The sequence below is a fragment of the Orbicella faveolata genome, unplaced genomic scaffold (genome assembly GCF_042242905.1).
Source record: "Orbicella faveolata isolate gen_17 unplaced genomic scaffold, um_ofav_v1 contig_12, whole genome shotgun sequence".
NCBI classification, from domain to species: domain Eukaryota; kingdom Metazoa; phylum Cnidaria; class Anthozoa; order Scleractinia; family Merulinidae; genus Orbicella; species Orbicella faveolata.
The window spans coordinates 14,440,001-14,467,338 of NW_028301539.1; the positions used below are offsets into that span (position 1 = coordinate 14,440,001).

At 37.7% G+C, this 27,338-nt stretch overlaps 1 protein-coding gene across 17 annotated transcripts in view; it reads left to right on the forward strand.

Moving 5' to 3' along the window:
• The window catches only part of LOC110063376 (pleckstrin homology domain-containing family M member 2-like), a 147,194-nt gene that overhangs the window by 57,485 nt on the left and 62,371 nt on the right, over window positions 1-27,338 (forward strand). For all 17 annotated transcript variants that reach the window (XR_016205770.1, XM_089283795.1, XM_089283794.1 and 14 more), the window contains 5 exons: window positions 2,923-3,022; window positions 4,571-4,595; window positions 10,863-10,925; window positions 21,092-21,131; window positions 25,874-26,590. Coding sequence is in view for 16 of the 17 variants with exons in the window: in XM_089283795.1 (XP_089139921.1) it covers window positions 2,923-3,022; window positions 4,571-4,595; window positions 10,863-10,925; window positions 21,092-21,131; window positions 25,874-26,590 (945 nt within the window). In the remaining variant the exon portion in view is untranslated. The remainder of the gene's footprint in view (window positions 1-2,922; window positions 3,023-4,570; window positions 4,596-10,862; window positions 10,926-21,091; window positions 21,132-25,873; window positions 26,591-27,338) is intronic.

Below are 27,338 nucleotides of genomic sequence, written 5' to 3' on the forward strand. Positions count from 1 at the left end.
GGAAACGAATATTTTACTTGAGAGTGGCTATCCGCGTCACGCAATTGTTTACATTCCAACGCCGGATTTTGGGCAAAATCTATGAGAAACACAGGCCAAGGCGGGCGACTTGAAATCATTTGCCCAGAGATGTTTTTTGATAGCCTAACAGGTGGGTGTATATTTAACCCGTAGAAAGTGTTTTTATGGTATTTAAAGTTATAGCCCATAGAAAAATATGGCGATGTTTTCATGCAATAATTCTCTTGCGACACACTGTAAAATTTTGCGTGTCAGTTTGATCTCTTTTCGGGCTCAGAACTAACTTTGATTTATTTTATTTTTCGCTCAGTCATACCACAAAGACCTGAACTGAATATAAAATCCATTGAAAGATTCTCAAGTAGCTGTTCTGCGGAGCGCGAAGGAATCAAATATTCGGAAAATTCAGCAAAACCGGAAGTAGATTTTGAGCCCAATCGGGTCAAAATCATTTTTGGCGTATTTCTACCAAAGAAAGCTGTATTAGCAGAAACTAACTATGGTCCATTTCTATTCTTACTAGGACCTATCTATGGACAAAATAGAAGCGAAATCAATTTTTCGACTTGTACCATTGATAGGCGATTTAGGTCCATTTTTATAGGCATTTACTCTTAATTACTTAAGTAATTCTTGGCCTGTTTGTTGCATTGGTAAATACAAGGCTTTCACCTTTGTATTTAAGGAGCCGTAATTTAGGGGCCAGAATTTGTGTCATAGTTTCGTGTTCAGTGTTAAGTTTTTGCTTAATTAGTTGTCTTTGTTTTGTGGCCTTTTGTACATGTTATGTTCATTTGCATACTCTATATATGTTCAGCTCGCGCGTAATTTATTTAGTTAGTAGTGGTTTGAGTTTCTGTGTACGCCTTGTCTTGGAATTGCTCCAGTTTACAGTTCGTCTTTGGTTTTGGGGTTCATCACATTCCTCTTTTGTCATGTTCAATCTTCATAGTAAGTGAAATTAAATTAAGCTATGGCAAGATTTAGATGTGTGTGATTAGCGTGTGCAACAACAGATATCATCTATTTGTCTGTTATACAGCTTTGTGCAAAGGTAATGAATCTCAGTTAAATGGCAAGGTTGTCTCAGATACAACTTTCTTGGTGTGCAAGGTGGTCTCAGGAAGACTATTACATGAGATTGATTGCTGTGGTGTTGTTAGACATTCAATGTTAGCAAAAGAAAGTATTTAATTGAACATGATTTCTCAAACAAAACAAGTAATGAACTCGATGTTAGAACCAGGGTTAACAGACTTGATCTTCAATCAGATAGTGACATACATGTACAGACTAACCCCTTAGTCTTGATCTGCAAGCAAAATTCAAGAAAGCAGCAATCTTTTCAACCAGTGCAGTATAAATAATTATCTACCTTACCAGACATACAGTGTACCCATCTTATCACACATTCATTTGACCTGCTAGCAGGCATCCAACATGTCATTGTCTGTTTGTATTATTTTCCTGATGTTACTGTATTTTTTTTCTAGATATTGGTAATTTTAATGATAATGATAATTATTATGATAATAACAATGATATATTAATATTATATAGCTCCTTCCTACAAGATTTAAAGGTGAAACAAAAAATAAATAGATCTTTGATTTGAGTCAGATGTACAGTAATTTTAAACTGATTTTTATATTAGTTGCAGTAGGCGATGATCATTTTTCAATATAGTTTGCATTCAGTCACATTGTAAATCATATTGGAAATCATATAATCTTCATGATGAATTTTCAGTTCATCGTGAAGAGCAACTCTGCATCTGTCCTGTTTGTGAAAGCTTGCTAAAAGTAATTCAGCTCATTCAGGAACAGTTTTTTCAGCTTATATCAATATCTTTCAGAGCAAAAGCAGGGGCATCTTAGTGTAAAGTAATGTGTCTAAAGCTGTTATACAGCACTTTGCAAAAGCAGTGGAAATGAAATTTGCTGATTTCCAGGAAAAAACTGCCAACTTTTGCTTCTGGGTAGCTTTGAATAACAGTTCACCAATTTTTCACAGATCTGTTGTTCTTATTTTAGCAACATTTTGTAAAATTATATCAAGAAGTGCTACTTAAGTTTGCAACATTTTATTTTGCGTAAGAAGTTTTTTGTTTGGACAAAACAAAGGTTCCCTTAATTATGTTAAACAAAAGTTTGCCTGTCCTTAGGCAAAAAATTGTTTGTGATGAGCATAGATTTGTTTCTGCTGAGTACAAATTTGTCTTTGGTCAGCAAAATTCCCAGCATGTCCTTAATTATTCACGCAGGTGAAATTTCACCAAGATTCACCTCACACTGGCAGAAAATTGCCTGTTGAAATTTTTATGCTTTTGAACACAAACTTTTGTATGAGATCGAGTTGATGAAATGTTGCGTATAATATTTATTGCCCTGTAGTAAATTCCGTGATATATCAGTGAGGTGTCATTATCATCATTGCTGAATTTTCCACAAAATGTCAGTGAAATTTTGGAGAACGTCAACAATAATTGAACAAAATTCATGAACTTCCTAAATTGGATTACTCTTACATAGTACTATAATACCATAAGTAGCAGCTGAACATAACCTCCTTTAATCTTTGGTTGAAAATTTTGATTATCATAAATGATTAAATTTTGTTTTGAAAAATTTTCTAAATCTTTGAACCAATAACAATTTAATCTAACATGACTTTTGTTTCTAAAAGGATGGAAATACTTTAATACTTTGTTTGGATCAGTCAATCTTTGTTAGCCCATTTTCATTAAGGTGAATTAGGGAGCTATTTCCCTGACTGAGGTTTATTATTAATATTTGCTGAAGTCCAAAAGTAGTATGTTGGATTATCCAACCTTCATCAGCTCAATGAAGAAAAACATTGCATAATATTTTTATATTGTTCTTTCCTTTGTTTGACTTTCAGGTCGTGTGTGGATTTATACAGCATTCAGTGATGGCTTACTTGAGAGCTACATTAGATTATTTGTAGATGGTCAAAAACTTGCCAAAAAATTCTACACAAGGTGAGAGCTAAAACAGAAAAAATTGAGTGACAAAATTAACAACTGATTGGAAGAGGGCATCTAGTTCCAATCCATTCCTTGGTTATCAAGATGCAATTTGAAAATTGAAGAGGGGCCTGCCTCCCAAGTTAGGCAACTTTGAGACTACTGTTTACAACATTCCCTGGTCATACCTGCTTTATGTATTTCCTTCTTTGCACAAGTGCTTGATGTATGGCGTGACATGATGTTGCAACATGAATTAAGTGTTCAGTAAGAATGTGCAGTAGCAATGGGTGCTAACATCCTTAAGATCCCCAACAAGATCCTTGAAGATTTTTATGAGTAACTTAGAAGTCCCTTGAAGATCTTCAAAAGATTTTTGCCAGGGTTCAGCTAACTCATGTTAGGTGAAAAAAAAATCCCTAGAGCATTGAATGAAAACAAAATAGATGAATATCTCTGGAATTGAAGAAAAGAGCTATTTGAAAAAAGTAAACAGCATTTTCTCATAGACAAGCTGTTGATTCTTTTAAAAATGGCTTAGATAGGATGAATTTCATCATAGTAGCACTTAAAGGGCAAGCTTAAAGTGTTACTGTTATCAAATTGTTACCCCTTGAACGTGTTTTTAAGTGTATTACACAGAGTTATACAAAAGATGAAAAATGCCATTTTCTATTTCCAAATATCTGCATTAGTTCCAAAGAGATTTAAGTTTGTAAAATGTGTAAAATATGCAAATGCAAGGACTGATGACATCACACACTAAGCCTTATATTACATCAGTATATAATTAGAGTTATCTCAATTTATCTCAATTTTCAGCAGATACTATTGAAACTTGGTAGGGTAATAGTTCTACAGGCAACACACCCACAGCTTTACGAAATGTTTGTTCCAATGGCAGCGCACTCTTTTTCAGTCCCCAACCTTATTTCAATATTTTTGTGATTTTTAGCCGAAACACACTAAACAAGGCCAAGAACTTGACGTAACATATATGCCTATGACCTATATGTTTGCTGGATATTTGAGATTAGACACCATTGGCAAATATCAAAATGGAACAGCTAAGGCGGCCAGAAAAGCCTTTAATATTGGGGAGGTCTGGAACCCAGTATGTTGCCCTGGTAACAAAACTGTTGTGCCCGTATTATGGAGCACATCTAGTAGAATCTTGCTACAAAAAATGAAACATTATGATACAAATTGGCTGAAATATCTTTCCTCACCATATTTGATCAAAATTTGGTTGGGTTTATGACATTGTAACTTGGCTAATGTGAATATTTTGAAAACTTGAATATCTCAGGAACAAAAAGAGATATTTGAAAAACAGTAATCAGCATTTTTCTTCTCATGCAGATACCTATTTATGTTTTAAAATGGCTTAGATAGAATAGATTTGCATTTCATCATAGTAGCACTTTAAAATTCTTTTTTTCTCCCATAATGGAGCTTGCCTGCAGCTTGTTCCGAAGTTGTAATGCTCTGAACAAATAAACATATTAGTTATAATAATTTACCTATATTGTGTAATAATCATGTTTAATGTTACTTTTAAAGGAAAGCCTTTGTGCGAGATAAAGAGGTATGAAGCTGACTTTCATTGGTTAAAATTTATGTATTCTGTATATTTTTTGATTGATATGTATAATGTATGGTTCCAGAACATATCCATAACCCCACCACAAAGGGAACTGGAAATTCCAAAGGGTGGGAGGTCAAAGACCCAGGAAATTCCAGAGGGAAGGGGGCTTGAATGGTCGATTTTAATTTCCTGATGCCTTCAATTCAAGTTTTTACAATAACTGTCTAATTTCTTGTGGGCTGATTGGCTCATTTTTATCATCAATAAGAGTACAGACAGATAAAATTTTAATTTATGCAAGCTTTCAAGTTCAACTTTCAGCTGTCAAACTGTCAAATTTTTAACCAATGAGATTTTATTGACTTTTTTTAAGAAGCCAATCAAAAAGCGAGAAAAGCTATTGACAATGCTCACGTCATTTTACAATTCACCTATCTTTGTTTACGGCAAGTTTACGACGTCTTTTCCCCCCATTCGTTCCTGGCATTTGACCATTTTGGGGTCTTGTTATTGTGAAAAACAAATTGACATCAGGTTTTTATGCATCTGTCCTCTTATTGATGATAAATTTCATCATAACATTGTCAAAGTTTACTGCAGAACCACTCGCCTGCGGCTCATGATTCCACAGCCACTTGGACAATGTTATGATGCAATTTATCATCAATAAGAGGACAGATGCATAAAAACCTGACATCAATTTGTTAAATTGATCTACCTGTACACAAATTCTTTCTTACCTGCTAAGTAGATCTTTCACATGAAACAATAGTATCTTAAATACTTGTACTTGAATCATGTTATATTTGAAATAAATTTTCTTTCTTCAAAAAGCACTTTAAGGGCCAACAAGTGTGAAAAATGTGCTGTTTCGCAGACGTGGCCCCCATTACTTGTTACTAGTCTACATGAAGTCTCTTTATGGACCAAAAAGCACTGGTGACTACAATCTTGGACAGAAGAAAATGGAACAATTAGCCCCCATCCCCCCCAAAGCAATGATGAAGGCACAAAGGAGTAAAAACGTACCATTTTGGCATCATTGAAATGGGGGGAGGGGTAGTCCAGATGTTCCGTTTATTTTGTCCAAGATTGTAGCTGAGTTTCTTTTCACATCAATCTTTGAATTTCTTTGAAGCTGTTGACAGGCGGTCGCTTTTTTTTGTGAGAATTAGTTTCTTTATAATGTTTGAAATGCTATTACGATTTCAGAGAGGTGAGAATTTCGTGTTCTTGTTTATCTCTGCCATTTGCAAGTAATTTTGCTGTAAAAATTGCCTTTCTTCGGGAGCTTGTTAACAATCCTGTTCACATTAAAAGGTGTCAATTTCATCCATACCCAGCTTATCAGTCTTTCAACGGAAATTGTACCAGATTAAGAAAGGGACAATATGTTGTAGGAAGGTAATTTGACAAGTTGCCATTATGTCTATTTACTTGTAAAGCATGTTTAAATAAATGTCTGTATGTGTAGATTATGCTTATGATATGCACATGAGGGGTCGGTTACTCATTTGTTAAGTTTTTGTGCTATTTTCACTGACCACTAAATCAGATGTTAGAAATCAGTTCATGAGTAAATAGTGCAGGTGTATACATTATTTTATATATTACATAAGTACATGTGTTGCACTAAAACTGGAAACTTTTATTGTTTGCTTTTCGGTCAGAGTTCATTGGCAGTGACTTCCAAATAACAAACAGAGCAAAGCATGAGCTCAATAGAGGCTAAACATTGTGCTCAATAGTGCGACATAGGTGAAATTGATGGAAGCTGATACTGGTATTGAATAGTTCCACAGCAAAGTTAAAGGTCAACAGAAGACAATCCATATGAGTCTTCTAATATTGATGGTAGTATTGTATTTTACAGTAGTATTAAGTGGCGCGAGCTGAGCCTGAATTGTAAAGTTTTGCAAACCAAATCTATTTTTGCTCTGGGCAAGTGAGTAGATTTTCATAAATGCAAATTGAATGCAAACTTAAACATTTTGTCTAGAGGCCAAAATTTTGAGCTTGTTCTTTTGTTTACATATCGGGTTCATGCTGAGTTTACGTATTGGGTTTATGCTGAGTAGGCATCATACCAAAGTCACACAACAGTCATGCAATTTTTTTCTCTTGTGGCCTTGAGAAAACCTTACAGTCAGGTAGGCATATATACACGAGAATTGAACCTTTAAACCAAGGGGACATGTAACAAAATATGTGTGTGCAACTTAATATATTAAATATGTTAAATTTGACCTGTGGAGAAAGATGTAAATACATCAGTTATCATGGCAGTTTTGTACATACAGTAGCTAAAGACCTGAAAAAAGGCTTGAACAGGATTCGAACCCAAGACCTCTGTGGTACCAAGACAGAGGTGAAATTGATGGAAGCTGATACAAGGCGAATTTCACTTTGGGCAAGTGAGAAGATGTTCATGAACGCAAATCAAATGCAAGCTTTAAAATTGTGTACAGGCCAAAATTTAGGAGTAAATGTCAGTAACAATCAAAGAAATCGCGGACACAGCTCAAAATTCAATTTTGCCCATACTTTGTACGTTGGTAGGCCTTAGTCCCATACATATGACAAGGATGTTTGTTTGTTAAAATTCTCGCTTGTTTGGTAGAAATCAACTTGAAACGGTTTACAGTGTTTTCTTATAAACCGATAATAAAGTGTAGTTAATGTAGGGCAAATTGACTGCTTGATACTATAGCATTTGAAAATTTTTGAGTAACGTTAGAATAGTATACTAAGCCAGTTAAATTGAAGTGTACTAAGAAGTTGTACGAGTATTATCGTTTCTGTAAGAAAAGCAAATTGAATAAAAAGGAACATTTGCAAGTGCTCCTGTCTTCTCTGCATTCTCAAAGGTGAACCACACATTTTATGAGTGTTCCAAGTTCCTATCTACAGTGTACATGTGGGGGGTACTCCCTTACATGGGGTTTATAGGTTTGTGCAGCCTCAAAGGGTATGGTTTTCAGACGTTTTGGTCATAAAGAAGGTATTGTCATATCATAGGTAAAGTCTGCATACAAGCCAAGTGGCCCATCAGGTCGGAGCTTATCCCGGTTTCTGTAGCATGAAGCGACTAGGAGTATTTCTACTCCCCCTGGATGGGATGCTAGTCCATTGCAGGGTTACCCCCAGCATTAAGTTCGCCGGTACCCATTTATACACCTGGGTGGAGAGAGGCACTGTGAAAGTAAAGTGTCTTGCCCAAGAACACAACACAATGTCCCCGGCCAGGGCTCAAACCCGGACCGCTCGATCTGGAGATGAGCGCACTAACCATGAGGCCACCGCGCCTCCCATGTCATATCATAGGGGTCAGCGATATTCCACATGGGCTGTATTGTGTGTGTAAAACGAACATGGCTGCATGTCAGCTGAGAATAAAGTGTTGTGTTCTCAAAAGCCGTTGCTCCTTCGAAGAAGAAGCTTTCCCAGCCGGTCAACACTTCTGTTTACATATTGAGTTCATTTACGTATTGGTGGGAGGCACGGTGGCCTTATGGTTAGTGTGCTCCACTCTGGAGCAAGCGGTCTGGGTTCAAGCCCTGGGCAGGGATATTGTGTTCTGTTCTTGAGCAAAACACTGTACTCTCACAGTGCCTCTCTCCACCCAGGTGTATAAATGGGTACTGGTGAACTTAATGCTTGGGGGTAACCCAGCGATGGACTAGCATTCCATCCAGGGGGGAGTAGAAATACTCCTAGTTGCTTCATGCTATGGAAATTGGGATAAGCTCCGGCCTGATGGGCCACTTGGCTCATATGCAGACCTTTTTACCCTACCTTACATATTTCAAGTTTACTGTTTTGTTTGCATTTTGGGTTCTTGCTTAGTAGGTGTCATGTCACACAACAGTCATGCAAATCTTTCTCTAGTCAATCTATCATTTATTTACCCTCATATTGTCTAGTGAGCTAAAAACTCGTTTAAAATATGTACGTGCAGATAAAAAACGAAAATGACAAAATGAAAAATATAATATATCTCAATAACAATGTTTTTCTACTCAATATCGTTTCATATGGACTTTAATATAGCTCTGTTTCATAGACCATCAAAGCATTGGTCCACTCATCAGTTAAATTCCACGTACACTGGAGCATTGCTAGAGTTTATATACATCAGCAATACAGTATAATTGTGATCTTCACCAAAGCCGTTACAAAATTCAAACTTAAATAGAAAAAATTCAAACTTAAATAGAAATATACCTTTGTAACCTTATCATTGGTCCATTGACTCTCGGGGCTTTTTGCCAAAAACACATTTTTTGGACATTTTGGAGATTTTTAGACTGGATATGGGCCAAGTTAGCTCCAATCTACTCCAAAAGGCATTTGCAACATGACAGCATGCCTTTCTTTACACTAGCATCGCGTTTTATGACATTTTTGCTCAGGCATGCAGAGAAATCAAACTTTTGAGATGTGACCTACATCTTTAGGCTTTTCACTCTGATCTGGGTATCATTGGAAAGATCCTTTCCTCCTGTAGAAGGTGAGTATAGATGATGCCAATTTTGGTCAGGTGATGACGTCAGAAGTGGAACAAAGGCCAAGGCTCATCACGGCTGGTTATGGGCGGCAGGGGAGTCAATGGGTTAAGATTGAATTTAAGGAGGAACTTATGCTTGTGCGTGCAAGTTGATACGAGCTCATTACATTTGTTAAGTGTTGCCATGTCCAGTTTATATAAAATATAGAATTTCTCTGTATTACATAGGTTACATCATTTGGTAAGGTCGGTATAGGATTTCAAGAGATTTCAGTCTTTCTTTTGATCTTTTATCTGCCATAGATGTTTGCTTAGTTTGGTGTCATTTTTTGCTTACTGGTGATTTTGCTATCTCGTCTTAAACTCCGTGGTGGTGAGGCCGACATATGTCACTGACAAAATACAGCGGATGCTTTGAGCTTTCTTTTTAACAAGCTTACTTCATATTGCATAAAAACTTATTTCTTCAAAATTGATTGTGAAGTTTCTCTATCATCTTAAAGATTTAGCGATAAGACTCAATGCTGAGCTTGCTGATTGCTATATCAAGAGTAACTGGTATTATATAGTCAAGTAGGTGGTAGAACTCCAGTGGTTGTTTTGAAAACACCGGCTTTGAGCTTTCTTTTAACAAGCTTACTTCTGATTACACAAAAACTTATTTCTTCAAAATTGGATGTGAAATAACTCTGCTGTCTTAAAGATTTATCAATAAGACACAAAGCTGAGCTTGCTGATTGCTATAACCAGAGTAACCGGTGATATAGGATCAAGTAGGCGATGGAACTCTGGCAGTTGCCCACTTGGTTTGAAAATACTGTATGATGATGCTTATTTTGAAGAACCATACATGTCATTCGAGATCTATTACATTTTGCATTAATACATTATGCATTAGGAAAGTTATCACATATTGCGTTGAATACTTTGTTACATTTAGCAGTGTAACAACTCTAACAACTTTTAAACCTGTCTCTGCGTGGAAATTCTGTGATACATTCCGGCTGTCAATCTGCCCATAAATTTTTAGTCATGGACACGCTTATTTTATAGTATGCTCGACCTCCTATCTTAAGCCATGTTTGAGTCACCTTTTACCTCTGTTTCAAAACGAGTGTTTGCACGAAACCATTTATATGAAAATGGGTTCTGCTTACCGCTTCATTTTCATGTAAATCGAACTTATTTTCATAAGAAAGGTTTTTCACGAAGGCTTGTTTTGAAACAAAGGTGCAAAGTAACTCGGAAATGGCCTGTTGATCAACTAGACAACCAAAATGACTTAAGCAATTGATTACCATTTCCAAAGAAACACAGGATACCCTCAATGCTTTCCGCTGAAAATCTGTATACATTGTTCTCAGCTGCTGCGATTATAGCCACTGCACAATGAAATTATAAACAATCCAGTACGATACTGTCATTTGTTTTTTTGTATTTTCACTTTATCAAAAAATATTCCATACAAAATCAAAGAGCACCTCAAAAAATGTGATCTGACTAACCTCCAGCACAAAATCTCCCATAGAAGTTAAGAGAGCGTTGATTAAAAAGCATTGGCATTTACAATTTTTCTGTTAATTAACCTCTTTTTTTGTTAACCACAGTGATCATCACAGAGCTTGTGACATCATAAGGATCATTGCCATGCTTGGAACTAAGTCTTTCAGTCTGGCTCAAAATAAAACATCATACAAAAAGTGGCCAAAGTGTATTAATACAATTAATGTTCTTTTGTATATTGTTTGCTTCCTTTATAGAGACTTGCTGTTCTCCAGACATTAGTTTCTGGTCTTGATTTCATTTCTATTGTCCTTGATCAAGTAAGTTTACTGTGGCCCTCATTGTCATCTATGACAGACTGAAGAGTGTGTAATTAAACTTAAAGACTTTTTGTGTTAAACTGAATCAAAACGTAATAATAGAGCTTATATTTGGTAAGATAAGGTAAAGAATTTGATCCCACCATTGCATCAGCCAATGCATCATTAATACATCACCGGCTACGCTCTCTCATACACACTGCTGACATGCCAGCTAACAACCAACTACTGTGTTAACTACTGACACATTGACTGGCACAGAATGTCAAAAAGAAAAGGAAGGAAACATTAATTCAGAAATCAAGTCCCTTTAATTGGTACAGTTATAGCCTTTTGACTATAATTTTTGGTAATAGGACTTAGTGGAGTCCAATTTGCTCTGTAATCATATGGATTGAGTAATAAACAAAATCAGGTGAGCTCGAAGCAGGAGTCTGATTTGTTAATCACCATTGTGATTACAGACAGAATTGGACAACACAATGTCCTGTTACCAATTAATCATTTCCATTACAATTTCCCAAAAATGTAACAGTTTCACTTGAAAATAGTTTTAATATTTTTAAATATGATAATTACAAATATGGAGAATAGATTGAAAAATGGCTGTAAAGTTTCTTTGAAAACAGTCACTGTAGATAAACCTTCACAATTTTACAGTTACTCATTTGAATTGGTTACTATTAATTGAGATCAATGTTGTGATTGATGGATTTAGTTGAGAGGACTTAAAATGATTGGCTCAGTTAATTCTCCAATTACAGGTGTCTGATTGCAGCCTCAACTGTCCAATTACACTGTCGGATTACTACTTTGCAGATTAATTAATGCAAAATACAGCAGTTTATGCACCAATCACATTTGAGGAAATTGTGATTGTTATGATTAATACTTTTAATCTTGCTTTACAAGTTTAACACATACCTATGTACATATGTACAGTTATTGTGTGCCCTAATATGACAAAACGTCATAAGGAAGGACAAAAACCTAGTAAACCAGTACAAGTTTAGATGTAATTTTGAGCCAGTATGTGAAAATGGGACTTTTTATTGCCATTGTAGCAGAGCTCCGGTGGCCCGAAGGGCCCCCAAGCTGAGCCCCATACTCATATAGGAAAGAAAAGGAAACCCATGAGTTGATTTTCTCATGGTTATCATGGCTAGCAGTATTGCTCATGGGCACATGTCTGGAAATTAATATGGTGGCCTCCTCAAGTGAAATAAGTTTTTCATGTTTTCAGAGCTAAACTGATAGAGGTTTGTCATTAAAATGAAAATCTTAAAATAAAAATACTGGTGCTAAAAGTCTCTATTAGGTACCTTTGCTTGGATGCAGAATGCTTCTAAAGCATCCAAAGTATAATATGAGACATTTAGCACCAGGGTTTTTGCGTTAACTGCAAACTTCAAACAGCAGATTCAGGTTTACTCTGGATAAACATCATTCAAGCTTCTTTTCGGTGTTAAAAACCTGTGTTGGAAACCTGTGCTGGTTTGTTGATGTTCTTGATACCCCTGACTCTCTCAAGCTGCTTGATCTCTTGGAGTCTGTTGATGTTCAGCAACATGTCACCCAGCCAACTCATGTTCACAGACACACACTGAATCTTATTATCCCTCAGCACTCTGATCAAATTGTCCAGGATCCACCACAGACTGATCATTATTTTTTGGACCATGCATCACTCCGCTGTAAGCCATTTCATGATGAACCAGTGGTGACTAGTCCAGTGTTGGAAATTAGTGCTTGCCCACTCACCAAAGTGAGTGTGAAAAGTGTCCGGCGAGTACAAATCATCGATCACTCACCGCAATTTTCATTTTTCCACAAGCTTAAATATTGACTCCTTTGTACTTTCAATTTTGGCAAGAACATCTCTGAACGAGAACTTACCAGTGCCTTTTTTACTTTTTTTATCTTCCAAGATGCCCAAATAATTTACCTATCATACTGCTCTAGTTGAGCCGACAGTAATTTGTGAAGATGGCACATGAGAGGAACAAGGATGTTTGCTTGTTAAGAAGCAAATCTCATGAAGATGTATCTTGAAATAGAAACTGCTTCAAAAGTTTAAGTGCCTCTGTTGCAGTTATCTGTGCCTTTTAGTATAATTTTTCATTGAAGGAAAAAAATGTCAGTCTTCCACATGCCGACAAGTTGATTACTGAAAGTGAAGAATGATCGCAGCCACACATTGGGAGTGAGGTCAATTAATGACCTTGCTCCCAATGTGTGGCTTCATAGCTCATTTGGTAGAGCATTGCACCGGTATTTTGCTGAGGTCACAGGTTCGCATCCTGTTGAAGCCCTGATTTTTTCAGGCTTCTTTCCAATTGCTTAAATTGGAAAATTTACTGCAATGATCTTTCTTCACTTTTATCTACTACCGTGTTTAAATATGAATTATTTCATATATACTTCACAAGTTGGTTACTGTAGTGTGTCTTGATTCCACAAATATGCATGAATTTGGTAGAGCCAGCTGTTTAGTTAGCTGTTTTTTATTTAAAACTATGGAAATCATTATTGTGGAAAATTTTCAAGAAGTGTCAAAAGTTAATGATAAAAACGAGGATAAAACAATAAAATTGATATGCAATCTTAAGGAGGCGTCTCCTAAATGGACCAAACAGGAAAGCTCAATACGAAATGGCACTGAAGCTGGGCCTTCGTGATTATGAGATACCGAAAAACGCATGATTTGTGAATCACTGCTGAGATTTTGTGGGAGAGGGGAGGCATCTTTCTGAGCAAGCAAAAATTACACCAGGCAAGTGGATTTTGAGAGTCACTCCCCCGAATGGTGAGTGCTGTCAAATTTAGTTTCCAACACTGGACTACAAAGGTTGTCACTTACAGGAAGCTCAAATCTGTTAACCTGGATTCACTAAAAGGTGACCTATCTGCCTCTGAATTTTGCCAAGAACAATCTGAAGAATTATCGCATCTCACCCCAGAGGGAGCTGACTTGTTTTTGTGTAACTATAATGGTACCTTGTCCAACATGATCAAACGTCATGCACCATTAAAGAACAAGACGCTTGCTGCGTGTACATAGGCAGTCATTATACTGAGAAGCACTAGTTATATTGCAATTGAGCCAAATGTTCTGGGTTTGAAGTCGTACGAAATTCAATTGAATCGATGTGCTCAAGCTATTCTGCCTTTGATTTCATTTCTTAGAATCGATTAATAGCTTGATACTACTTTGCAGGTCTTTAGGGCATGAAATGAGTCAAGGTCTTTATATCAACCTATAAATGTTTCAGTCTATTTTCCTTAGTCTTGGTCGTCGTTGTCGTCATTGTTTTTTTTTTTACGTTTCCCAAGCAAGCGAGACATTTTGAATTTCAGAGTTATGGCAGTGCGTGACATTGAGCTACGAACACGTCCGTTGGAAAACATATACTTATCTTGTGATTTTGAGGCCATTCAGAAGTTAAAGTATTAGGAAAAGTGCTTAGGTAGAGATCCTGTCCATGCTTTTGTGTCTTCCAAACTCAACCACTGTAACTCTCTTTTGTACAATGTACCGAAGTGTGCTTTAAAAGAGCTCCAGTCTGTTCAGAACGCCATTGCCTGACTTATCGCCTGTTCCGAAAGTACGACCACATCACTCCAATACTGAAAGAATTACACTGGCTTCCTGTTTCTGAACGCATTAAATTCAAGATTATGTTACTTACCTTTAAGGCTCTTCATCAACAATCTCCTGTCTACATTCAAGATCTAGTAGCGTACTACCAACCTTCCAGAATCCTCCGATCATCACACTTATTACTTCTTAACCCCACAAATTTTCACCTGAAGACGTATGGTTCTCGAGCTTTTGCTGTTTCCGCTCCTGAACTCTGGAACAGTCTACCTGTTTCTATCCGCTCATGTGACAATCTAAGTTCTTTTAAATCTAAACTCAAAACTCATCTTTTTAAGAAAACTTATTATTCTTAGCGATTTTTACTTTCTATTACTTTCTTAAATGTACATTTTTAATTATTAGGATTAGTACAGCTCATTTTGGCGAATTGTACAGCTCCTAGAGCAGGCATGGATAGGTGCTATATAAATATTTATTACTATTATTATTATTATTATTATTAGGTAAATGCTTGTTTGCTCAATACAGATAATCAGTCACCTAGATAGCCAAAGTAAGTTCCAGATGTTTACACTATTTTCCGGCCGCAATGTTTGTGTACCGCGGAGTTACATCAACATGGTGGCTCCATACTGGGCTCTGTTAATTTGTGCAAAATATTTCGACGAATATCTGAGCTTTGGGAAAACGCACAGACTTAAAAATTGGAGAAGTGTCATCTTTATTAATCTCCTATAACCACACGATTTCTTGAATTTATCCACTGAATGGTTTTCAAATAATTTTTTTATATACTGCATCAGGATTGCGTGACAGTGCAAGCCAAGAATTGTTTTACTGGGGTCAACATACACTAATTTCTTTCAGCTTAAATGTGCAATAATTCGCTACATGGGTTTCATTCTTGTAAAGACATAACTCTGTTGCAAGAAAATAACGTGAGGATATCACTTAGTTCGAGATTTCAACTTTATTATAATTTACAAAGTTTCTCAGAACGTTTTACTTAGGTTATTCAAACAGATACATTTGTAAACAAATTCTCTAACCTTTCTACTCTTGTTGCTCAGACGTTCTTGAGTTCGTGCTGGGATTCTACTTGGTTCACAATCACGTCTGAAACTACAATGATGCTTCTGAAGATGCTTTTTATCAAGTTGAAGAGTTGACAGCCCCAGTTGATAGCTCCTTTAGTATAACACGATTCTTGATAAATTCACTCAGAATGTTCGCTCGTAAATTGATCTCTCATAAGGCTTGCAGACTGACCAGTTCCGAAAACGCTTAACGTCTTTTAGTGTTGGTCTACTGCAAACAGTATGTTCATTTGTATGTGATTTCATTGCCCCAGAAATCATGGAACCATGCTAACTTTTTACGATGACAACTTTAGTAAATTCCATGGGCTGTGTGCATGCACAGGTGACGCATGTGCTTTAGAGACCAGACGGCAATTTGTGACTGAACGAGGAAAAGGAAAAAATAAACGGAGCTGAAATTTAAACCCAGGCCTCACTGCCCGGGTAAAAAGACTGTAAGAGCTAAGCTGAGAGTGCCTTGGTACAACATTGATATAGGTAACCTTAAATGAATAGAACAGAAATCTGAGCAAAGGTGGAGAAAACTAAATTGCTGTCAGATTTGATTACTTTTAAGTCTGCAAAAAACATGTTACTCATCTCATGAATCAGACTATGAGTGTTTTATACCAACTTTATCAATGAGAATAGGAAGGCTATTTCGAGCTACCAAGAAAACGGATGAATTATCTTTTCGTGACTATCATGATAAAATGGTCCTGGCTTATGACATCAATGACTTTTTCTTTGGTAAGATCACCACCAGAATTCGGGCAGACATCGATGCCACCCCCATGGATTATGCAGTATCCATTGACTCAGAAGTAGGAAAGGGTCATACATGCTTATTTTTAAGAGCCTTCCACCCTCTTACTGAAAGTGAGGTATGAAGCTCTGATCCATAAGTCACCTAACAAGTCTTGCCTGAGGGACCCTATGTCAACATCACCATCTTCAGTCGTCTCGATGTACTCCTCCCTGCCATCATGCCCATAGTAAATTTGTTGCTCTCCATGGGCTACTTCCCTGCAAGGAAGCCCTAGTAAACACCCTCCTGAAGAAGGCTGGCCTTGATCCGGCATTCAAAAACCTATGACCTGTGAGTAACCTTCAGTTTCTATCAAAACTAACAGAACATGCCTGTATTTGACCAGATTTACAATCACATGATGGATCTTCCTCTGTATCCTCTGCTTCAGTCTGCATATAGGAAAGGCCACAGCACCGAGACCACTCCTAAAAGTCCAGAATGATATACTTTTGAATATAAACCAGCACTTTTAGTTCTTCTGGATCTCAGTGTAGCTTTTGACATGGTAGATCACAAAATCCTACTCCATCATTTACAATTGAGTCTTGGCATTAGAGGAATAGCTCTGAAGTGGTTTGGGTCATACCTTTCCAACCATTTGCAATGCGTCTTTTCAGCAGGCTGTCTCTCTGACAGTATCAAGTTAGTATGTGGTGTTCCTCAAGGCTCATGTTTGGGACCCCTGCTTTTTACCATCTATTCTAGCAAGTTATTTGGGGTGATAAAAGATCATCTCTCTGTAGCACCCGCATATGCACACAATTCACAACTCTACTTGTCCTTCAAGCCTAACCAAGTCAAGTCAAGTCAATCCAAAGCAATTGAAGCCGTGGAACTCTGCATAAAGGCAATCAGAGGATGGATGATTACTGATAAGTTAAAATTGAATGACGACAAAACTGAATTCTTAATAATTGGTACACGCCAACAGTTTGGCAAAGTTCATATTGAGAAGTTTTTAATCAGTGATATAGCCTTGCTCCTGTTACGGTTGCAATAAACCTTGGAGCTTGGTTTCATACCAACCTCAGCTTAGTTTCAAACATTGCTAAAACATGTAAAGCTGCTTTTTTTTATCTTCTTCATAATATAAGACACATCAGGAAGATTCTTACGACAGAGTCTTCCAAGGTGGTAGTGTATGCTTGCATAATGTGACACATTGATTACTGTAGCAGTCTTCTCTATGGACATTGACCAGAAATATGGGCACACAGCCCTAAGGTTGTTTCGTCAACATGAGCATTGCTCACGCAAGCTCACACGCTATACCAACCATCTCACCTTTCTCACAAGGTGTATTAAGAACCACATTGTTCCAAGAGATCTGCAAGTTCGGCCACCAGTTCCCACCAGAGGTGCACGCAGAGTTGCTGAACTAGCATCCATGAGATTCCTGAGAGAAAGAATCAGACTGACGCAGAGAGCCAAGGGAGATACAAAGAAAGAAGCTGAATCAACAGCCCAGAGCATAACATCTGCTCTTTCTGCGGATGACGCTGCAGAGGTACTCGACAAGGTCAAATCCACTATCCAGCGAATCTTTAATACCCCTAAAGACCGTCAACAGTGCTAGTTTTAGAAACTTTTGCGAGAGAAACAGTCTTCTGTTTCTCCTACAACTTTTGTTGACAAAACAAAGTGGGTTATCAACTTGTCATCCAGGACCCTTAACGAAGCTGAGGTGTCTTTACTGAAGAAAGGTCTAAATTTCGCCATGACTCCTACGAGCATCCCAGCCACCAAGATCATCAGCAGTCAGGCTACTAGATGCGGAGCGAGCAGACACAGTCAGGAGATCCGTCAACACCATCCTTCAACAGGCACAACCATCCACACCCAACATCACAAAGGAACAGCAGGAGGCTCTTAAAAGCCTAAAAGAGGACAACTCCATCATGGTCCTTCCGGCTGATGAAGGTCACGCCAGCATGATCCTGGACGCTGACACATACCACGCAAAAATGTCAACGCTAATTGATTCCGGACCATACCAGCTGCTCAACAAAGATCAGACAGACCGCTTGACCCAGAAACTATCTGAGAAGCTGCTAACCCTGAAATGGAATGGACACATATCAGAGGCGGTTTATAATAAGATCAGACCCTGACACAAACAACCACCTAGGATCTATGGTTTGCCGCAGATCCACAAGGGCGACACACCGTGTAGGCCAATTGTGTCGTGTGTCAACACCTTTGCCTATGACCTGTCTGCTTTCTTGGCTAACGTATTATCTCCTCTTGCAGGTACCTCGAACTTCACAGTGAAGAACTCAACTGACTTCGCCTCCACTATCACCAGTGAAGAGATCCAGGACCACGAGATCATGGTGTCTTTTGACGTAGAGTCACTGTTTACCAACATACCGATTGAGGGCGTCGTACAAGCCGCGTTACAAAAAATGGAGAACGACGCAGGCCTGGCTGACCGCACGACACTTACACCAGTTCAAATCGCGGACCTCTTGGATTTTGTATTAAGATCTACGTACTTCCAGTACAACAGATCAATTTATGAACAATGAGACGGCGCAGCCATGGGGAGCCCTGTATCCGCAGTTATTGCTAATCTCTACATGGAGATTTTTGAAGAACAAGCAATAGAGTCCGCACCTTGCAAGCCTAAGATCTGGAAACGCTATGTAGATGATACTTTCACCATCCTGGACCGGGATAGAGTTGACGTCTTCCTGCAACATCTGAACAGTCAACAGCCATCAATCCGTTTCACCATGGAGATCGAGAACAACAGCAAGATCACCTTTCTCGACACGTCAGTTTATAGAGAACCTGATGGCTGCCTTGCCACCAATGTCTACAGGAAACCAACACATACTGATCAGTACCTAGCGTATGATGCACACCACCCTCAGTCAGTAAAGCACAGTATTGGGAAGTGTCTGTACGACCGGGCTAAACATCTTTTGACCAAACCATCAGTAATGACTGGAGAGAAGAAACATCTGTCATCTGTACTTGTTTCTAACGGATATCCCTCCCCTTTTGTACATAAGATCACAAAGGCACGAACAACCCCAAGAAGAGAGCCTGTCATGGAATTTAAATCCACTGCTGTTTTACCTTATGTCCAAGGAGTTTTGGAGTCTCTCTGCCGCCGCCTAGAACAACAAGGCATTCGCACCGTCTTTAAGTCTGACACGACTCTTCGGTCACACCTAATGCGACCAAAGGACACCGTCAACCCGGCTAAACAAGATGGTGTTGTCTACAGGATTCCCTGTGAGTGCAGCAAAGTCTACATCGGGGAAACAGGGAGATCTGTGCAGGAGAGGATCAAAGAACATGACAGGGATATACGACTTGCCCGTACCCAGACCTCTGCCGTTTCACACACTCACGAGACCGGCCACTATCCTATCTGGAATGAGGTCAAGTTTATTGATCGAGATCCTCACTGGTAAACACGTAGGGTAAAGGAAGCTATTCACATAGGACTTCACCCTAATAACATCAACAGGGATAGTGGAATTGAAATTCCTGAAGCATGGATACCCACAATCAAGAAACACAACAACAGGAGAATGGTACAACAGCAGACCACTGAGGGAACAGCTACTTGCCCAAACAATGGAACAATAGGAGGATCGAAATGCACCAATCACAGCCGACCTTTGTGATATAAATGATACCGTGCAATCAGTCGACCTTATCGCCTGAAGAAGACTAGCAGTAAGCAGTCGAAACGTCGTGATCTACATCTCAAGTGACTACATCGTGAGAGAAACGATAATACACTTTACTATTGCATCTACCATGATGAATAACAACAACTTTTTCCTCAACAGTCTTCTCTATGGTTTACTGACCACTCATATCAATATGCTCTAACGTGCACAAAATGGAGCTGCTAGGCTGATTTGTTTTTAAAACTCTATTCTTTCGCCATGCAACTCCTGTGTCATACTCTTCACATTGGTTACCAGTTAAACTCAGAATTGACTTTAAGATTTTAATAATCATTTCATTACTTTTAAGGCCATACATGGCCAAGCACCTGCCAACATTTGCTATCTTATTCAGGTCAGGAATTTTTCCACGTACAGTCTTGGATCTAATTCTGAACTTTTGCTAAGTACATGTACCTCCATCCATGAAAATGAAGAAGACACTTGGCAACAGAGCTTTTACTGCTGCTGTACCATCACTCTGGAGAAAACTGCCAAGTGCATTAAGGGATGAGGAAAATTTTGGATGTTTTTGGTCCAAATTGAAGACATGTTTATTTAGAGTGCTTATAATGAATAGCTCTTGATATTTTTATTTTTTATTTTTTAGAATTGAATTGTAAAAAAATATTGTTGACTTAGTCATTTCATTTACATAATTTGTAAGGTGCATTTGATCATATTCATATGCCAATTTGTGCCATAGAAATTTTTATTTTTATTATTTTTCACTTGACTTCTAGCAGTTTGCCCCTTGAAGTTTCCACTGAAAATCATGCCGCTAAATGTTACTATGAAGTGAATTTTGTTGCGACAATGTACTTCACACACCACCTTTCAACTGCACTCTACACTGCTACAATTAACCTACATTTTCTTTGTGACATTTTTCACCCTCAACAATTTACCTGTGACCTGCAACCATGAATATTGGACACTCCCATTACAAGAAATGCAGTAATGAATTATATGCTTACTCTGTTTAGGGATGGCCTTATCTTGGTTATGGAACACAGCATTTTCAGGGTAATTATTTTTCATTATTTTTAACTCAAAACAGTCATGTTTAAAGTAATATTGTGTTTATTGAAGGGTATTTAAGGTCATTCACAAATATCACAGTAACAAAGTATTCCTTATATTAGTCACATGAAAAGTATTGATTTTACTTTATAATCTGGATAGCTTCTTCCATAATTTGTTAGCTAATCTTTTAAGATTTGAACCTATTTAAAGATTACAAAATAGGTTGAAAGGTCATTGCACAAGACTGTCCTTGCAGGTGCATAATTTTGAAAAGTGTGAAAAACCTTGTATTGTAAAGGTTTTGGAAATTACAAGCTGTAACTGGATAATGGCAAAAAAGGATTGATGCATGAACATGCATTGGATTTTGATATTCCATGAAACCACTTGAAATTAATATCAATTTTAAAGACACCCAAAAGACTGTATAAATTTTATAAGATACTACAAAATATGCAGAGTTTGGCAAGTTTCCTTGTCGTATGACCCTTCTCAATAATTGACAGTTGTTTGATGACAAAAAAAGCAGTTACAGAAAAAGCGTTGTCCTTTTATCAGAGATGTAAGTTTACCTCTTTTAACTGCACAAGGAACCTGTTGCAACTGCAAATTTTGGTAGTTGCATAAATGTTTTCTCTCTGTTTCACTCACATAATTCATATCTCAGGAACATCTTTACTTTCCAGATAATTTGCTGGTTTAGCTATGCATTCAATATGGAGCAACTGATAGTTGTTATGACCCAAACATTTTGTGTCAATTTCGTCATCTTCTAACATAGTACATATTGTGACCTGCACTTCTTGTAAATCGCTCTTCTTACTGGCAACATCATTGTTTAAAACCAGAACTCTAGCATGATTACCCTGTAGCGAATGTGCTTCCTCAACAAACTACAAAGTATCTTATGGATTTTCTCAAAAACCATCTTTTCTTCTTAATAGCCTCTAGTTCTTTTGACATTTCCAAACAACAACTTGTCTAACCTTGTAGAAATTTAATCACAATGTTCCTTTAAGTCTACAAGAGTTTCTGCAAGTTCTTCAAGGTCGATGTCAATGGTGCCAATTGCCAAAACACGAAATCCAGCTTGAACAAATTCTTCACAACCACAATCAGAGGCCCAGCTCTCCTTTTCACTCTTATCTTGGAGCAATTTTCATTACTCTTTATCGTAATCTATCGAGGTACAGGAAGGACCATGTTTTCCAGTGATTTATTCCATAAACACAACAAAACATAACATTTCCTCAACAGAACTACTCTGTCTAAAAAACAAGCACATGGAACATCAATATTTGAGGGGTCTTAAGAGCAATTCTCCAGGAAAGTGAAGCAAAGTTGCAAATGAAAAATTTTAAACTCCTTCAATTTTTGTGTGGAGGTAGGTTACCTAGGGGGATAAACAAAAACAACCATATTTGGATTGGCAGTTGTATCATTGCCATGGTAACTGCACTAGATGACGTCAGCCTCAGGATCATGTTTTGAGCAAAAGTTCCTCAAAAAGTAAAAGTAAACAAGTCTCGTTCTCGGGTGCATGTGAACCAATTCAAATGAAATTCATACAGATGGTAGAGCTGCTCTTCCAGTTAAAATATTTTGGGTTTTATAAACAAGAAGAAAATGCTCGTCTTACTATGTTCCCTGTCAGCCATTTAGACAAGCAGGAAAAACAAGCACAACCATATTCGTAATTTCTCCGAAAGTACTCTTTCCACATAAACCAAATTAGCCACAGAGATTACACAGATACTGATGTTTCTAAATATCATAAAATCAATTTGGGGAAAACTATATTCTGGCCATGGGTGCTGAAGACACACGGGGCAAATTGCAAAAAATTGCAAAATTGGTAATTTTGAGGGCTCTAGTATTTGGCTCAAACAGGCTTTAGAGAGAGAAAATCAGCTTCAAAAGTATCTTTTATCATTTTGTCTGTTACCTACATTTAGTTAATAACATTTTGGCTAATGAATTTGATGAGGTATAAATTGATACAAAACCTACCTTGAAGGTTTTAAGAATTTCTTCAGGATGCTTTCGTCGCATGGTTCTCTCCAGTGTCTCTCCTTCACTCGCTCCATTTTCTTGACCAAACCTAGCACAGACTCTGATCTAACAGTTACTCCCATCGAATATCCGGTTTGCCGTGTTTCAGAACAGAGATGATGAAACAAGTAGCCTGCATACGCTTAACAAGAATAGTTGACAAGGTCAAAACATGGTCGTAATACTTGTGATTTCTGCCGTCGAGCACCTAAATTCATCAATATTATCCCACCAGGAAGTAAAGTAAATGTGTTGAGATCAATGTACAAAAGCAAATGTATGCCTTTGAACAAGCCAAAGTAACGTCTTTGGCTAAAATCGAGTCAGATATTGCGATAGTCGATATACCAAGAATGGGGAATAAACTGAACGCGATGGCCGGAAGTCCGATAAGCATGACTGCGGACCAGATGTAACACAATGTAATGGGATGTGACACCGGATGTAAGTGTAACAACGTCCTCTTGTAATGGGGTTGTTTTACAATGGCAATGGCGAAGAAAGCCAAAGCAAAAAAAAACGAAAACCGAAAAACCGAATAAAAGCATCAAAGAAAAATTAAACATCAAGCAATCTCGTACCCTGGGAAATTAACTGGGAACAGGGTTGAAATGTTTAGGTGCAAAGTCTTACTCAAATTCATACGTACCACGGGGCCCCACGTTGAATTTTATTTTTCGTGTAATGGGTACAAGTGCAATCTGTATTTTTGCCACCCACAGCATGAATTTCCTTTTTTTTGCATACCTGTTTAGACAGACAGAGTTCGAACGTCCAAGAGTTCTTAGAAAAACTAATTTCCTTGTTCTCAGTAGAGCCTGCACATCATTTGTTGTTAACGAAAACCTGAACATATTTTAACACCTGTCAGTACTCCTGGATTTACTGTAGCTAAACCAATAGACGATAAATGGTATCCTCTCTTATATAAACTTGATCCAGTGTAGTAAAGCCAATGGAGGCAATCAGGTTCCGTAAAACGATCAGTGAACTGCTTTTCTTTTGTCCTCTTTATTCACCACCATAAAACAGTCTTAAAAGCGGATAAAGTTTTTATCGCTCTATCAATGATACATAGTACCAAAAATATCTAAAGAAGAGACAATGCTATTGTGATAATGTCGCTTTATCTGAAGCTACAAAAACAAACAAACAAAAAGTGGGCATATCGCATTTTAAAAGTACATCCGGTGAGCAGTTTTGCTCCATTTCTGGTCTACATAAGCACCGCTCAATTTAGCCCAAGACTTAATTTAGAATCATTGCAGACATGCATTTGCTTAGCTGTGATCTTGATGTATCTATTTAACTTCCTGGATGGACTGTATTGATGAATTATTTCGACACTTGACACAAGACGACTGTGTTTGACCTGTTCGACTGTTCTTTATTCTGGTTAATGCAGCATCATCTGTGGTCTAAAAGTAGATGTTCTGTCAGGCTAGCCAATTAGATTTGACCTTGCCGCTAGAGTCTGTGCAAGATTTGGTCAAGAAAATGGAGCGAGCGAACTGAGGAGAGACCCATGCTATACAACAAAAGCATCCTGAAGCAATTCCCAAAAGTTGCAATGTAGGCTTTGTTTCAATTTATATTTCATCAAATTCATTGGCCACAACCCTAATCAATCAAATGTAGATAACAGATTAGATGATAGAAATTACTTCTGAAGCTGATATTCTCTATCTAAAGCCTGTTTGAACCAAATACTAGAGCCCTCAAAATTTCCAATTTTGCAATTTTTTGCAACTTGCTTCAGATGTCTTCAACACCCATGGCCAGAATATAATTTTCCCCAAATAGATTTTATGATATTTAGAAACTTCAATATTTATGTAAGCTCTGCTGCTAGTTTGGTTTTTTGGGAAAGAGTACTTTCAGAGAAATTACGAATATGGTTGTGCTTGTCTCTCCTGCTTGTCAAAATGGCTGACAGGCAACATAGTAGGAAGAGCATTGTCTTCTTGATTATAAGACCCAAAATATTTTAACGGCAAATTTTATAAACTGGGAGAGTGGCTCTACCATCTGCATGAATTTCATTTGAACTGGTTCACATGCACCCTAGAACCAGACTTGTTTATTTTTACTTCTGGAAAGTGATTTTTTTGGTCAAAACACAGACCTCAGGCTGACGTGATCAACTGTGGTTACCATGGCAACAACACACCTGCCAATCCAAATATGGCTGTTTTTGTTTATCCCCCAGGCAACCTACCTCGACACAAAAAATGAAGGGGGGTTAAAAATTTTCATTTCCAACTTTGAATTGAATTTCTTGTCACACTCTTGTGAAAACTGCTCTGTTTTTGGTACGGTAAAAATAAGACAGTCAATAATTTATTATTTTGGTTGTAATAGAAAAGGAGGAAGCATAGGGTCAAAAGAGAGGAGGACTTAACAACTACCTGGCTACCTGAGGGGACTTGTTAAAGAAGGGTGCCTATTTGAGGGGGGTTGGCTTAAGAGTTGATTTACAGTAATTTCCACACAACGTTTTGGCCCATGGAAGTTGCAAACAAGTCTGATCTGTTCACACAGTCATACTATTAAAATAATGATCCCTAATTGTTCCTAAGGAGACCAGTTTCCTGCATTTATTAGAAATTAATGTCAATAATAAAGGGAAGATTCCACTCCTGGTGTGAAGCACAAAAGACATAATTATCTTAATTTTGTCTTCTCCACAGATACTGTCTTTGATGATGATAAGTCTCAGACCACATTTGCATCCAGCAATTCTGCAGAAGGAGTTGACAACACCTCGAGTGATGACAGAGATGCCAACCACAGCATAGCTAGCAACAGTTTATCAACCTCATCCACATTATATGCAAGAGAACCACTGGGTCCTATTAGTCATGCTTCGATAACGGAATCACTGAGCCCTAACAGTAATGCTTCAGTAACAGAACCACTGACTCCTAACAGCCATGCTTCAATCACACAGCTGTCAGAAGCTAACAATGAGGCCTCAAGTGGATCTCATGAACAGCACCAGCAGACAAATGTGGTTAATTGTGAGCAAGAAGTGTTACAAACAATGAACATGGCCAAGGGGTCAAATGAAATTCATAACATTGGTAAACATGAGACCCAGGTTTGTGAAGAGGGTGTTACTGGGGTTGAACAGCAACAAGCACAGTCAAGGCTTCACTTAAGCATAAATTTTCAAACTGATCAGTTTGCAGAAGATGAGAATTTTCAGGTTGACCCTGTTAAAATCAAAAGTAGGAGACAAAAAACAAGAAGGAAGAATTTAGTGAAACATGAAAAATGTGATAAAGGAGAAGACAATTTTGAAGTTAACCCTTTTGTATGTGTTGCTGGTCATTCACTTGAAAGATCAATGGATGAAGTGCAATATGGAAGTTTTGAAGAGCTGCAAAAGGAAAAATCATACGAAGGTAATTATACATGTACACTACAGGTAGGTAAAAAAATGGTGTTTAATTTCTTAGTTGTAGGTAGGCAATCGTAACGAAAAAGCTATCCCTTGAATATTTTCATCAGTATAAACCCAAGAAATATATCAATCAGGATCATAACTTGTAACAGGCATATACACCAAGACACTTGCCTCAGTCAGTCATTTATTACTCGGGCTTCCGTAGGAAAGCCCGAGTCTTAAAATGCAAGCGTTTTGTTGCCAAAAGGGGGGTCATGGTCCCAGGCGTTCTGTGCGTAGACCATGGAAACTGGGGACGAGAAATGTGACATTGCTCGTTATTCGTGACAGAATGCTGTGTTTTGTGAAGAAAGTTTTGGCAAGAATCACGCCTTATATGTTCATCTCACATACAAAGATGTCGATCGTTTTCAGAAAGGGTCAGTCCACGAATTTTATTGCATGAAAGCCAGCCAGGTAAGCAAAGTTCACGTTTGAAACATTCTCGTGAGATAACAAATGAGCCGATTGCGGTATTAGTTCAATCTAAGGAAACACTGGCAAAAAAATAGGCAGTCAATGACGGTGTGTGGCTACTGCTGTTATTATTTAGAATATTTCAGTAAGACAAATCATATTGCAATAAAACGAGCTAAATACGAAAACATTTTTGGACTCATAGCTCATTACAAACATGCGACTTGTTTCTTGCACTGCGCAAAATATGTCGATCTCCAAAGTTGTAAAGATAAAGACTTTTGGTAACT